At 39.3% G+C, this 16223-nt stretch overlaps 1 protein-coding gene across 1 annotated transcript in view; it reads left to right on the top strand.

Annotated features, from left to right (window-relative positions):
* ASXL3 (ASXL transcriptional regulator 3) overlaps nucleotides 1-16223 on the top strand; it is a 108794-nt gene that overhangs the window by 8038 nt on the left and 84533 nt on the right. The window contains exon 3 of the mRNA XM_045772855.2: nucleotides 8866-8987. Within this exon, the coding sequence (XP_045628811.2) occupies nucleotides 8866-8987 (122 nt within the window). The remainder of the gene's footprint in view (nucleotides 1-8865; nucleotides 8988-16223) is intronic.

The following is a 16223-nucleotide window of genomic DNA, read 5'->3' as shown; positions in this document are numbered from 1 at the left end:
CAGCTCACTCTTTGTTTTCATTGGCTCAGAGGCCACAGTTTAAGGGGTCTTTTTTCAGAAGTGAAAAGTGCTTTAAGCTGGCCCGAAGTGTGTGGATAGGATCTCTGTTGAGACATCAATTACATACAGATGAGGAGCCTCCTGGAGGAAGTGAGAAGTGTACTGCTGAAGGTTTAGGTGCCCTCGGGGAGTAGGCACACTGACCGTTTATCAGTAGCGATTTCACAGAAGGGATCAGGGAAAAGAAAATGAGGGGACTGTGGAGTTGTGAAGACAGCGCTTTGAGTACCTTTGGAGGATGTCGCTAACCTGTTCGGTGTTTGTTTCCTCGTGGTGCTATTGGTCTTGTTTGGCTGGAGGTTTTTCAGTAGCTGGGCTGTGGTTGCTCCCGCGTGACCGTACGCAGGAGGGCATCTCTGCCTTCCTCTGTGTGCTCGGGATCCATTTCTAACTGACAGCCGTGCCTCACAGTCCTGCCGATGAGGGGAGGGGAATTCTTTCAGTGACTGGACCGGGTCCCCTGATTTTCTTAGGTTAAGCTAATGTGTCTTTCCTTAACATTTCTTTTTCCTTAACAGCTTTGTTAGCTCATGGAGACACCTGTTCTACATTGGTGGCCTAGAGAAACCTAAGTATGTGAAAATTGTATTGTTTTAGTTACACATGGAAGAAAATACGGAGGAAAGAGAATACTCTTCACAGTCAGGAATGACCATTGGCAGGATATCAGAGCTCCTCTGCCCACTCTTTCCTTATTCTCCCTTCTTTCATCCCAGCCCACAGCATTCATGACAAGTACGAGGGACTTCAAGGGCTGGACCTGTAGCTGGCATTTGACTTAAGCCAGTCGATGGTTAGATGTTAGTCTAATAGTAAATGTCCAGAGGGAGAGGAATCTCAGGCTCCTTTATATTTGTCTCTGTGTTTTGATAACCTTTATAGTCAAGAATTTTTTCCTTATGCTGAAGTCTTTTTGTGCTTTTAATTAAACTAATTTTCTCTTTTTTTTCCTGCCTGATGATGAAGAACAGCTGGGCGTCATCTAGCTACCGCCCCCTTCATCTTAACTTCTCCCAACGACTTATCCCAGCTCTTTCATACATTTTTGGTTTACAGTATTTTCCATTTCTCTTACCCATTAGGGACCTCTTTTTTCTTACATACTTCCCCTTGAACTGTGAACTTTGTTCTTGTATAAATGGATTTTGGTCAGTTTTAATAGCCTGGAGTCATGGAGGAAAAGAAAGTTTTCTAACCACAGATAAAGTGACCTATTTAAGTATACTTTTCCTTTCTTTTCTTGTGCTATGAGAGAAGTATTTCATAATATAGAGATAAAGATTGCAAAGAGAGTATGATCTCATAATAAAAGCAAACTCCCTCTCAAATAAAACCAGAATTCAAGGTATTCCCTCAGTTACTCATCTTAACTAGCCAGATTTCTGTTTGATTTATTAGCTTATAATTAGTATATATGAACAAAGCACCCATTCTTTAAAAAGTAAAGTACTTTTTTCATTGATGCCAGATAATCCATTCTCTCCTTTTTAAAGTGACAGTATATAGCCATTTCTCAAACAGCTAACCACCTTAGTACCTTACCTCACTCCCTTTTATTATATACTAGAGTTATCTTTTATGTGTCAAAGTATAAAGTATTTAGTAGTGATGCCCACAAGTGGAGGAAGCACTTACCCTTGACCTGTGCCAACCTTTTAATGGTATTCTTCTTGCTATTTCTCATTTTCTAAGTGGATTGCCGTATTTCCGTGTAGATGTTTCGGAAATGTAATGCAGGGTAGAAGGTCACCGGTATTGTGCGGTATGACAGAAACCGCATCCGCTGTTTTGCCCCATGCAAGCAGTTTATTGTGTTACTGCTCTCCATAAGCCTGAGAGAGGAATCTCTGGGAAGGGGCTAGGTGGTGAAAGGCTGGTACCTATAGAATATGCTTTTCCCATTAAATATTCTTATTTCTGGTTTGAGTTTCTCTTGTCTGAGTTTAAAGGGATATTTTCATGGATATCCAGAGATATTAGTATAACTGAATGGCTCTGGTGATAAACTGAGTGGCTGTAGGAGGGATTCCTACAGTTGTCCCTTCAGTGTGCAGATGTTGCTCTGGTTACCTGCGGGGCTTCAGTGCCCTGTCCAGGGCAAACGCAAGCATCTGTGAACCACGTGTGGACCTTGCGATGAAATTGCAATCGATCCAGTTCCGTGATATCAGATGAGCATTGCGTGTAGCCTATGGTATCAGCCTGATTCCAGCTTGTTAGGGACATGTTCTTAGTGATAGAAACTGCTAGTATAATTATCATCTGATTTTCCATCCGTCTTGTTTTATTTAGCTCCCTTTTCTGCAAACCTCTTCTGACTAAGAAGAGGGCTTTATTGGGCTAATGAAGCAGGATATAAAATACAGTAAAAATTTCAGTTATTTTAGCTTTATTTTATTCATAAATGATATTCTAAATATTACCGAGTATCAGTACTTAAAATGTTTAGACAATTTCTCTCCTGAAAGTTTCTTAGAGGAAAATTGCTATTTTCATTATTTGATTGCCAGTATTTCTCTATGTAATTTCTGGCCTTTCTTGGAATCTCATATGCTTTGAATGTTGTCTTTTACTGCAATGAGGAAAGTTGGTTAAGCCCCAGTATCTATTACCTATCTTGGAATAAGGAATGCTTTTAGAGAAGGTAGTTCTCCTTAGTCTGGATCCAAACAGGATTAAGGACTTACCTTTTCTCTGAAAGAAATGGAGTCCAGGAAAGATTTGGGGGTCAAATAGGGTTTGCCTGGTCCTCATTAAGTGATTTTTAACAGTTTTTGGCATGTATTTTGTTACTAGGAATATCCAGAACATCTGATATGAACAGTTTCAGTGTAAGTATGATACATAAAGTGTACACAATCCAAACATAAGCTTTTTTGATTATTTGCCATCTGGGGATACTTTTGAATTATGTGCTTATCGATCTTTCAGAACAAATTTTAGTTATCACTGGTAGGTTTTTGTACACTTGGTTTTCCTTAGAATTAATAGTTCTGTGCCCTTGTTCTTAGAAAAAATACATTAGAAAAAAGCTCTATCGTCTCCAAGTCAGGTCTTGGGCTTTATTCGATTTTGTCCTCCAGCATTTGATACAGTGCTTGGCACAGAGGTGCTCGGCAGAAGTTTTGTGACTGAATGAATGATTCTTAAATAAATAAGCTTCCTCAAAGACTCTGTTTTCTTTTAAAATGTGATTGAATTCTAACTGTGTACAGCGTTATCCCCAATATACTCTGCGCTCTTCGATTTATAACTTTTATTTATAAAAACTGTATTAAGCCTACAGTGTATATCAGGGTTATTTCTACAGCGAACTATTTTGATAGCATCTAGTTTGATCGGAAAATTGACAGGGAGTAATTGGAGGGAGAACTGATAGAAATGAAATGGATCAAAGGCTGCTCTTCTTCCTGCCTGGATTAGACCTGCGAACATCGTTCACCTCCGATAGCCTATGACTTATCACGTGGCTTAGTGGGACATACAGCAATGAATAGCTTTGTTGCAGTGACTCTTGTGTGCAGATCCTGGTCTATGTTGTGGTTCTGCCCTCACCTAGCTCCTGCCGTTTCAAATAAGCATTGTGATTTCTTTTCTTTTTTTTTTTTAAAGATTTTATTTTATTTATTCGACAGAGATAGAGACAGCCAGTGAGAGAGGGAACACAAGCAGGGGGAGTGGGAGAGGAAGAAGCAGGCTCATAGCGGAAGAGCCTGATGTGGGGCTCGATCCCATAACGCTGGGATCACACCCTGAGCCGAAGGCAGACGCTTAACTGCTGTGCCACCCAGGCCCCAGCATTGTGATTTCTGATTTTGGCTTTTAAATGATTTTTATTTCACTATGCAAAACCCCCAAACTGTGACTTTCCTCTTAAAATAAGGCAACAAGTTAGGATGGCAGAAGGAAGTTTATTTACATTGAGTGGCAGGTCATGTGACTTTCCATGGACACGCATAGGATGTTTTGTGGTTTGTTTTTCATATTTTCCCTAATTGATTTTAGGATGATTTAAAAAAATGTTCATAAGATTAAAAAAAATTCACTTTTTATGTATGCTTTTCCACAGTAATTAAACTCTGTTTTGCTGACTTCCCCTTCCATGAATACTTATTAAAAGTAGTAATTGAATGTTAACATTAAAAATAGACACTTTAGATAAATTTCATGAAAATCAAATTTGACAGTTTCATTTAATAAACGTTTATAGATCAACTGCTCTGAACCTGTCTTTGCACCTGAGTGTAAGTCCCTGAGTGACTGGACTTGTGGGTGGTGAGGCAGACAGAAGCACTGGTTGTGGAGAATGCCATGAATTCATATACTAAGTTCCCAGGAAACATGGGAAAAGGAAGAGTAAGTCCACCTCAGAGACGGGCATGGTCAGGAAGGCTTTGGGGGAAGCTGTCCGTCTGCCGAGATGAATTTGCCAGGCAAAGAAATGGAGCAGGGGAGTTGGATGAGGGACAGTCAAAGCAAGTACAGTAAATACAGCAAGTCACTGTGTCCAGGAAACACAGCAGGGTCTTAGTTGGTTGGATCAGAGAGGATGGGAGTTGGGGAGACGAGATGTAAGGCAAGAGAGAGACAAAGCCAAGGTTGCATTCTGATTTCTCCCTTCTTCGTGTCTTGGTTTAAAGGTCAAAGCCCTCTTTGTCAGTGGGTTGGTAATTACACTGGGGGGAGTAGTGCCCATACCTTCTGTCACTCAACTTTAAAAAATATGAGCTCTAACCTGTATTTTCTAGTTTGATCTCATTTTCAGGTTGGAGGGAATGAAAAAGGGGAGAGAGGAGGACAGCATCGAGACTCTGAGAGTCAGAAATCCAGCATTGCTGGACAGTCACCATTATTCTCTAGCCTTCAAGATGGTCTCAGGATGATGCAGAAACCCCCACCTCTCTTTGCTCCTGAGCCTTCTAAATAGAACAGTTTGTGTGGGAGGTTTGGGAATCTGCATGTGAGTGAGAGTGGAGGTAGTTGAGCAACAAATACTGAGAACCTCATTACCTGTTTGAATTTCAAACAAGCAGATAAGCTTTTAACTATGTCTTTGGCTTTGCCTAGTTTTGGCAGCCAAGCAAAATGTAGACAGAAATAGCATTTCTGTACCTTTTAAAAAAATGTTTCCTTGTCTTTATTTTGTCCACCTACAGAAGGGGCAGGCAGTCTTGTGGGGTTTTGAGGTATAAATCCTGGCATTCGTTTTGTGATCATGCCAGTGAAGTTAGAAAAAAAGAAAAGTCCCATTCTTGTTTGAATGCCAAAAAGATATCACTTTCTAAGCTGCCTGTCAGGGTTTGATATTTATTGGATAAAACATCTGTCCTAATTCTTCAGTTTCCTGGTTTCTGTTGTAATTTCACATACAAGGGATTTCCCTTGGTCCTTTCTTTAACATTAATTTTTCTTTGGCTTGTATATCAGAGGCCAAGCTCAGTCCTTCTATAAATATTCAGGCAACTGTTTAAAATGAGCCCTGCATTATTTATTTATCACATCTGTTATTAAGAAAGCTGCAAGAATGAAGTAAAAGTGAAAAACCGTATGGTCAGAATATGAGTCTACATGAACCTCCAAAGTCCAGCTATTTGGTGTTTTTCGATTCAGCCACCCTCATATACGTGGTAAAAGACTAAATAAAATCACTCATACACCTGTGTTGAGTCCATTTTTGTCAGCACACACACACACACACACACACACACCCCACACAAGCATGTACAAAGCACACACGCAGATGCATTGTTTGGAGCTTATGGGTTACATTGTGCATTTTATTATTTCTTGACTTTTTTCCTTAAAAATAAGGTATTTGTGTTTTTTTAACCCATTTATAGATTTCATTTTTGATTACATTTACTTTTTTTTTTTTTTAAAGATTCTGTGTAATTATTTGAGCGGAAATAAATAATTAGGGAAAAGATGGTTTAATCCGGGGAAATAGGACCAAGTTCCAGAAGAGGGAATCAGGGAGAAAATTGACTATGTAAGAAGGAATTCTCATGATGCTTCACTTGAGCACAGGATGGAATGTAAGGTAAAGCAAAATAGAGCTAATTTAAAGAAAAATGAATCATCTTCCTAGGATTGCTTGATGCTGTTTCATTTTAGTGGTGTGCCCCCCGTCTGAAGTTCTGGGCTCTAAATTGACCCAAGTTTTCCTTTTGGAAACACTAAATATATGTGAATCACTATTAACTTGGTGTAATGGTGAATTTAAATCAAACTATGCATTATATCCTCTGATACCCAAATAGGTACCATAATACCCTGTGGTTTCCTGGGTCAGAGGGAAATAGAGCAAGTTAGAAGATACCTGTTCTGCTCAGGAAGGAGGCTGATTGTGTACCGCTTACTGGCACGTCAGATGAATGCAGGGGGAACAAGGCTTTCATCACATACAGGCTAATTCAGCATCTGTTGTTTTGGGATCCTGCTTCATTGGAGTTTACCTTTGAAAGACTTAAAAGCACTTCCTAAGCAAATGGGTAAATTTGTTTAGATGTCCAGTATGCAGAAGCATTCTCATATTTTCCCTAGATTCCCTAAAATCCACAGATGGCAATTAGTTCTCCTTTTTAACTAATCAGCAAGTTTCCATTTGTCAGGGTGGAAATACTACTTTAAGAATGTGAAGTAATAAAACATATTTTCTAACGCACGCTTTGCTTCTGGCTGGGCTTCTGTTGCAACATTTAGGTCCATTCAGTTGGAATCATTTGTCTCCTCTGCCACCTTCCTCTCAATTCCTCAGTTTGTCACACTTCACAGAGACTTCAGAACATTAAAAAGGCCATCTGTATCATCACTGTAATAGTAAATTTATCTTTGGAATGTAAACCGATGATTAATTTCTGATATTTCTTGATGAGTAAGATTTGGCGAAGTGTTACAATTCACTCTAGGGATGATTGTGAGGAGAAAAGCCTAGGAGCCATAGTTCATGGGAGCAGTGTTATAAAGTCTTCCTTAACTACAATGTTTGGACTGTTTTAAGGGAAAGTATCATATGGTATCAAATAGAAACAAGTCACCCGATCTTTAATTCAGGGACTTCTCTGACTCTGTCCATGGGCAAATCCTTTGGCTTCTTCAATGCTAGTATTTCCTGGGCCAATCAATCACTCTCACCCACAGTTCTTAATTTTTTCGTGTCAGTGGTTAAATGACTTGATCTTCCTGCCCTTATTAACTTCCTGTTTCCGTACCTTCAGGATGCAACTAAATTAAACTTCTTTAGATACTGAATTTTCTGCATCAGTTCTAGGCTTTGAGGCCAAATATTTTAAGTGGGAAATTACGGGTCTGGCCCTGGCTCTCAGCTCTGCTGTTTGGTTGACTGTGTCACAGTGGGCAAGTTGTTGAGCTTCCTGAGCTCTAGCTTTCTCTCTCCAAAACAGAGACAGTACCGTTCTATCTTGAAAGGAAGCAGCAGTGAAGTGGCAGGGATGAAATGAGATCACATATGTAAAGCGCTTGGCATTAATAACTAACAATTATTGTCTAAACCTTGTTCATTTTGTTTAGTCGTCAGTAACTTGATTACTTTCTGTCTTAAAACAAAGCTTGTCTCTTTTTCCCCAACATTCTCTTTCATGAGCCGCATTTTTATTTCTAGGCAACATGTGCTTGAGTCTATCTAAAGCAGCTTGAGTGTTCTCAACACTGTGCACGTGCATATGCTTCCATTTTTGACTAGAATAATTTTTACTCCTCCACCTGCCTCTAAAGCTCAGGTCAGAATCCTCTCGAGTTACTGTTCCTTGGAAAATTTTCTTGGATTAGTGTTAACCCTGGTGCCCTTAAGAAGTCATATTTTGAGCTTTTCCAATATGTTCTCAAGTTATTTTTTTCCATCTAACTTCCTCTTGCCTCCTGCCTTTGACATCTGCCTCCATTCTGCCACCAATCACAGTGCTTCCTTACTTCGATTTTCCAAATAACGCCTTCCCCTCTGGTGTGCACGGAAGAGGGCCTGCATCTGTGCTGCGGCCAGAGTCAGGCAGGGTTCAGCCTCGTCTCTCGGGTGAGAGGTGTGAGGGCTGAAGACGAGTGCTGGCTATAACCCAGGTTCCACAGAGCCGAAAGTGATTGTGGGCCCTTGTCACCCATGTCAGTGAGACATTGGTTCTTCTAAAAAACGGGCTTTTTGAAGAAAATGTCCTCTGTAGAACAGACAACAGGAAAGCTTGACTCTGGCAAAAGTGGGCAGATTATACGATTAGCTGCAGAGAGCATGATGTTCTTGAAAATGATTGCCTTAAACTGACACCCAACATCTTGGCTTTTATTTTTCCTTCTCCGCGATAGATGACTTGGCCCATTGGACAAGACAAACCTGTCCCAGTAGGCCGGGGAGTCTATAGAAGGAGGGCTATTAAATGGAAGAAACCATGGCGGTTGGTAGATTTGAAAGAGTTTCATCAATTTACATGGTTTCTTCAAAAGACTATGCATTGCTCAATCTGCATATTCAGATTTAGAAAGTATCTACTGACTCTCAAGTCTTGAGGCAGATATTATGCTCTTTTTTTATGTCTGCACAATAGTCCTATGACATAGGAATTATCATCAATTAGTGGGTAAGGAAACGGGGGTGTAGAGAGGTTACTTGTAACTGTGACCACACAGTTATTAAGTGATCTCTTCTCTCAAATCTGGATACTCTTCTTTTCACTGTGCTATTTGGCTTTATTTTAGGTATCCATTTTCAATTGGAGAGAAGCTCCAAGTAAGTTAATTACAGTGGATATAAAAAAAGGAATTCAAATTAGTAATATCATTATCTCGCTCTGTTTCTAGTTTGTGCGAAGCAGGTAACTGATGAAGCACCTTCCACTCGAGATTCAAGCCTCACTAACACAACGGTGCAAAGCAAGTTAGCGTCTTCCTTTCAGCAGCACACCAAAAAGGCTCTTAAACAGGTAAGAGAGCTGGCGTTCGTTCTCTGTTCGACCTACTTAAAGTAATGGGTGTGATGTGGCGAAAGCAAAATCGGTAAGAACATAGCAGCCAGAGAGCAACAGAGATGTCCTGAATTCAACCACTTCCATAACATTCATACACTAATTTTACTCTATGCTAAAAACTAGGAGAGGCTTGGCCGAGAACCGGGATATAAAATAGAAGAGGGAAAATGTGCTTGGAACCATCAAACCTTGTATTAAGATTTTCTTGTGTGAGGTTTATAGTAAACATTTTGGGTTCATAAATGCATTGCCTATCTTGAAAATAATGTCTCTGTGGTCTCGTGCTTAACTAATAGTTGATGTAAAAAATAAACAGATAATTTCTTCCTTGTGACGGAGATGCATTAAGTTACAACTAAGAAAAATAGTAATTGTGGCTCACTTTTATCAAGAATGTCCACCAGTGAGTGAGTGGTGCTGAATGGAGGTCAGTCGTGCAGTATCACCTTGATATTACCTGAGCGGTCTGGACCCCTGTGTCCTTGCGCTGAGGTGGTGATGGGAGGGAATGTTTGCAAGGTGGGCTTCTAGGCTCTGAAATACCCCAGTGTGGATTCCTGCAACTCTGGGTAAGACACTTTTCTTCTCTGAGTCTCAAATTTCATCTCTAGAGAATGTGGAAAATAATAACACCTTTCACGTGGGAATGATCTGAGAAGTCTGTGAGGTGAGATGTTGAAAGCACGTGGCAGAAAGAGTGACCCCCAATAGCCACTCAGTATGTGTTAGCTGTTGCCGCCATGCCAGCAAATTCCAAATTGGGAGTGGAAGAGGAGGAGGAGACGCTGCGGTTAGATGGGGACATGGCATGATGGCAGCGTGGTTGATCAGTGGAAAGCTTATACATGTGACTGTGCATGTGAAAATTCATGGTTTTCCCTTGTTTAACTGCCTTCCTCTTCCGTATTTATTTTGCTCTTTCTATGAAAACCTTTTCCATCACACCTCCTGCAGACCCTTACCAAGTGTAGGAATAGAAGTATCATGCTAGTGATATATTTGTAACAAGGAGAGAGAAGCCATGTTTAAAAAAAAAAAGTTAATTTTTTTTTTTTAATCTCATTACCCTGTAAATCTAGTCTCCTAGACTTAGGATGTCTGCCCCTATCTTCTCCTCTACCTCAAGCAAGGAAACTTAGGAAAGAAACTCAACATTTTTGTACTGAATTACATTACTTTTCTATTCTGTATTAAATATTGAAATTGCAGTATTTCCTTTCATTGGTATTATATTTAAGGTAATTAGTGTTACATCAAATAATCTTTGGTGAGCTTGCCATTTATATCTTGTAAAATGTTTTAGACCAAAGAACAAAATTGAATTCAGTGTTGAGATCCCTTTTTAATTGATGGAATAAAGGATGGATGACAGTAGGGCAGTCCAGGAAAAGGCTTATTCAGGCGGCAAATGGAACGCAGATAATGAAATGCTAACCAGGAGAGAACAAAGGATACAAAGCTGGATACCGGTTCTTGTAGCATTTGAGAAACATAGATGCGGTCATAAATGAAAGTCATGCCTCTGAAGGGCAGTGATTTAAAAAATGTGTACACCATGGAATATTCCTGTATGGGAATGTAAAGATAAAGATTCAGATCTATGTCTTGTCATGTCTCACTATTTTTTACTTTCTCCATTTTGGTTTCGTATCATTTGAGCATTTTTTACAATGACTAAATCATGTCACAACTTTGAGTTAGTGTGTTTGTGTTGTTGCAGAGCGTGTGTTCACGGAAAGTGCCACTTGCTTGCTTAGGATTTAAGCCTTGTTTTAAGAAACCTGTCCTACCAGCTTCTTAATGTCCTGGAAGATCTGTGTATTAATTTCTTAAAACTTTGTACTGTATAACCAAATAGCAAATTAGCTACTGTGGGAATATGGCACAATGTGTAGCAGATATGCTAATGTTTGATTAATAATCAAATTCATATTGGAAATACATTTAGAAAAAAGCTGCTCTTGCAGAATTTTGCCCAGATTCCCTGTAATTGCTGAATTTTTTAAGACAGCATTTCAAAAATTGACTGAACATGAGGCATTTTAAATTGTAACAGCCTCAGCAAATCTGCAGCTTTCTTTTCTTTTGGATAGTTGAATGGCTAGGACCATGTAGAATTCTTTGTAAGTGTATATATACATATGTGTGTTCTGTATTTGTGAATATATGTTTTGTGTGTGTATATATATGCATGTATAAATCATCTGATCAATAGGGCCAGCTGAATGACCTTAATAACAATTACATTAGTTGGTATTTACCTTTCTGAATTCTAGACATTATGTGCTGTATTTTATATATACTATGTCACTTAATCCTCATAGAAATCCTTTAATGTATGTAGTAGTATTCCCATTTTTCAAATGGGGGAAATAAGGCCCAGAAAATTTAGATTGCTTGCCCACAGTTGTTCAGTGAGTACATTTTGAAGATGACACTGAACCCAGAATCATGGTTTTAGATTCTTCCCTCTTAACTGATACTGCCTTTTGGCATATGGTATATAATATGATGGGTGAATTTTTGCCATTTTCCAAGGAAATTTACATTCTTCAATATTTGTATAATGTAAGGAAAGGAATACAGCATAATCATTAAGAATATTATTTTTGAACACAAACGGTGTTCAGTATCAACACATATTACTGGCAGACACTCAGATATATCAATTACATAGCCCTTATCATTTTACTAGAAGTATATTCTGGGTCATTCAACCTTCAGTAGTTTGACTGTACATTGGTCCCTGTAGATTCTTAGAAAGAAGTAAGCAGGGGAAAAAAGAGAAACAAAACCCAGAAGCTTTATAAGCTTAAGTGTAGTAAAAAAAACTAATAATAATAATTTAAAATAAACCTTCATTGCAAAATAAGCCAGACATAATTTCGCAGATCTGAGGCCCCCACACCCACCTGAAGCATGTTGCCATAGAGAGTGGGTCCTTTTACTTGGCAGTACTGCTCATCGCAGTATAATTACAGTCTGGGCAATATGGAGGCTATAATGGCCCTTGCCTATTGGCATAGAATATCTTCATAGCTTCTAAATATTTGGGTCCCTTTTACTTTCTGATCATCAGAATGTTAGTTAACATCCTATGTTAGCTATAATTGCATGAATAATATATTGTTATCTTAGTAGTTTTTTTCCTGAATAAGCGTATTCCAAGTAAGCATATTCAGAAGCTTCTGGAGAGTAGCAGCTTGCTGATTATTACCTTGTTCCGTGTCTTCTCTCTGCCTTGTTATTTTAGTTATAATGATCCTAAAAAATATGAAATGATTAGATTTTGAATTTTAAAGAAGGATAATGAAGAAAGATTAAATTTTAGGGGTTTTTTAAACAGCAGAATCAAATGGAAGATTAAGGAAGGATGAGTTCTGTGGTGATGGGATGTAACATGGTGTAGAACAGAACTTTCTATGTTGCACTGTTGTTTTATTTGACTTCCTTCATTATTTATTCAGGGTGGTAGAATTTATTCATCAAGTCGCAGGTATTTTGCCCTCTCTTCTTATCACAAAGCAGATGTAGTGTTGGTATTTTGCTTTAGCTTTATATGTTTGACCAATACTGTGAAATTCCAAAGGTTATGTTGCATGATAGCAGTTTCTTGAACATGGGTGTTGACATTTAGCGTAAGAGCAACAGTGCAAGTTGGTAGTGCCTGACTCGAGCCAGCTGTTTCATATGTGTGTATTTCTAACTATTTTAGCATCCACAGCATGTGATATTTTCAGATTTTTCAGTGAAGGGCTTATTGCATGCAGTGCATTCTTCAGTTTACATTGTTAGTATTGTTTTTCTATTACAGTAAAACAGGCGTTACTTGTTGATGCAAATTCCAAGTTAACACAAAAGCCTGTGATTTTAGGTTTTATTTTACTTTTCGTTAGAGTAGAAATGAGAAACCATTCCATTTTTTAAAGAGTTATCTAACAAGATTTCTGTTTAAAAAATAAAATGTTTATTTAAAAGGTTGGCTTTAATTTCTTTTTCTTTTGGTTTCTTTTTACAAGAGACTATCACAGTACATCTCTAGAGAAAAGCATGCTCAGCCCTCATCTTTTGATTTCTTTTCTTTTCCTTGAAGCCAGAGTTGTAATTGCTGCATGATGGGATTGTTACTTTTCCCTGGCTGGTCTGGCTCTGTTATGTGTTTCCTTTAAAAAATAAGTTTATTTCCAAGTTTAAGCCTGTAAATTTCTTTCATACTGAGTAATACCTGAAAGTATTAAACTTGGTTCGTACCATGTACTCTGTGGAGCTTGGTCCTGTTGGATGTTATGTATGTGGGCAGCCTAAAGGTACATTCCTTTACGGTAGACTGCGTTTATACTTGCCATCTTCTTATTTCACTTTCTCTCTTTTTTTTTTTTTTAAGATTTTGTTTCTCTGAGAGAGAGCACCAGCGGGGAGAGGGGCAGAAGGAGAGGGAGAAGCAAACTCCCTACTGAGCAGGGAGCCTGATGGGGGGCTGGATCCCAGGACCCTGAGATCACCACCTGAGCCAAAGTCCTAGGCTCCACCCACTGAACCACCCAGACACCCTTATTTAAGTTTTGATAGTGTTTCTTTCTGGATTTGAAATTATACGATTTAAAGTTGTTTGGTAGGGTACTCCATTAGCATTTCAAACTATAGTTAAGGCTCGAGTAGTTGGAATGCACCTCGTTGATATCATCCCCCTCAAATTAATTTAGACTAATACAGTAAGACTTATTATACAATGTCAGTGTCAAAACCATGTTAAGATTTTGCAGCAGGGCCACCTCTAGCTAATTGAGACCTTTGGTGTGGAGTACAAAAAGCCACCTCTCATAACTTGTCACAACAAAATAAAATCTCCCCTTTCAGGGTACCTTATAGAGAGCAAACCTCCCATGACCATCTAAAGTGACCCTCCTAGTCTTATTTTCTTAATCTATTACATGGCTTAATCTATTACATGACTGTGGGATATCCAGATTTAAATAATGTTACGTGAAATTGCATTTAACTTCTATTATATTTATAACATATAATATAAAACAGGAATTTTCTTGTTCTTCTGGAATTTTAGCTAAAGCTCAAAGCTGAGGACAGTGTGATACAAGTATACCTGTTGTAAAGAGAGGTGCTAGACACAACCTCAAAGGACTTAGTGAGAGAGGCCAAATGGCCCTGGCCATCCCCCAACAGCCAATATAAGAAATAGCTCAAGATTCATTTGAAGGAGCATTAATTAAAGGAATTTTATAAAAGTGGATAGAGCTTTGCTACATCCTATCTCTCTTGGTGAAAGGAGGCACAGTCTAAGTGAGAGGAAGACTCAGAAACACTCATGAAGGGTAGATTTTTTTCCCAGGAAGGGAACACACACACACACACACACACACACATATTTGTATATATATGTATACGTGATATATACTATATATATAGTTATAACTAGGTAATAACTATATAGTTGTAACTAGATAACAGATACATGGGTAATATTATCTGTATAACTAGATAATGTGCACCATACAAATCTAGCACCTGGCCTTCTGCCTCCCCAAAGATTGTGATAGTGTGACTATGATAACAACACCAGATAAGACAACTTTGACCTGTTTTTCTCCTCGTTTTCAACTCCGATCCTGGGGAACCCAGAAGAAGAAGAAGAAGGAAATGGAGGAAGAGTAAAATCAGGAATCTCTTCGCTAATGAAGTTTTTTGACCTGAGACATAGGTGTAGCCTGGGGAGAGCAGAAAGAAGGCTTCATGTTAGACCTCATGTTTTGATGCCTGAAAATGAGACTGTATAAATACTTGAAGGCGACCCAAGAAGCTATGTGTTTTGTGTAAAATATTATCCAGAAATGAGAAAGGGAAATTGGTCAGAAATGTGTGAAGGCAATATTAGGAGAACAAAGTTATTTCTTGATTGTTTCATGCTGATTTCTGCCTTTTGAATAAACCAGTTATATATTTTAAAGAGAGATAGAAGAGGGCTTTTCTATTTTTATTAAAATTATTTTTAAGAGTTTTTATTTATGCTTAGTAATTACTGAGCACCTAGTGTAGCGTAGGTAATCTTCTAGGCACTTGGGGATATGTCCGTGAGCAAAAAAGATGAAAATCCCTGTTTTTTAGAGTCTATATTCTAGGTTGGGGAAGGGAAGAGAAAATGACTTTATGCAAATATATATTTTCCACGGGTGGGGGAAATAAAGTAGAGTGGATGGTGGGGATGGAGAATATGGTGGAAAAAGCAGTGAAGAGTGTGTGATTTGAATGTTTGTGTCCCCCCGGATTCATAGGTTTGAATCCGGAGGTTCAGCGTGGCAGTATTTGGAAATGGGGTCTTTGGGAGGTGCTTAAGTTATGAGCATGGAGCCATCATCAATGGGATCAGTGTTCTTACAAAAGAGACCCCACTGGAGCTCCCTGACCCCCGTCTGCCTGAGGAGGGGCCCTCACAGGATCACACTGGCACTGTGACCTCAAGCCTCCAGCCTCCAGCCTGGGAAGAATGAATTTCTGTGGTTTACAGGTTACCCAGCCTGGGGTATTTTGTTAGAGCAGCTCAAATGGGCTAAGGCAACGAGTAAGGGCTCAGGTATATGAGGAACCGAGCCATGCAGGTGTCTGAGGGAAGACTGTGCCGTGCACAGAAGAGAATTCACGCAGAGGCTCTGAGGCAGAAGGCTTCCTGGAGTGTTTAAGGACCCCCTTCCCTAAATCGCTCAACATGCTCAGAACCGTTAAGAAGCTTGTCCAAGGTGTGAGATGCAATGTACTTCCTGAGTGGAGCTTCAAAATGTGTGCTGAAGCAGGGCGTGAAGGCAAAGGGTGCTAATCAGGCAGGGGACACGCTGTACTTTCCGTCGCTGGGCCTCTGTCCATCTTTGGGGCAGAAGTGCTAGAGTGGTCCCTTCAGGCTGTGGGAAGAGACGGGTTGGAGAGCTGCCTTTGCTTTGAACATAAATCTCCTGTTCCTAAGAAACCCTTGGCAATCATTTGAGGCAATTCCTTTCCATTTCTGCAATCTTCTAGTCCTTCTTTCCAGCTACCCCAGCTATTTATTCCTTGAACCACCAAAGACCTTCCCTGATAGAGGTCTTAATACTATTTCTTTCCCTGACTGGAGGTTCTGCCGTCTTCACGTGGCTGTTTCTCTTTGTCATTTGGGTTTCGTCTCCACTGTCACCTCTCCAGAGATTT

Source organism: Ursus americanus, chromosome 19 (assembly GCF_024610735.1).
Source record: "Ursus americanus isolate L20-20 chromosome 19, mUrsAme1.1.p, whole genome shotgun sequence".
Lineage (NCBI taxonomy): Eukaryota > Metazoa > Chordata > Mammalia > Carnivora > Ursidae > Ursus > Ursus americanus.
This window is presented reverse-complemented; position numbering and strand designations above follow the sequence as displayed.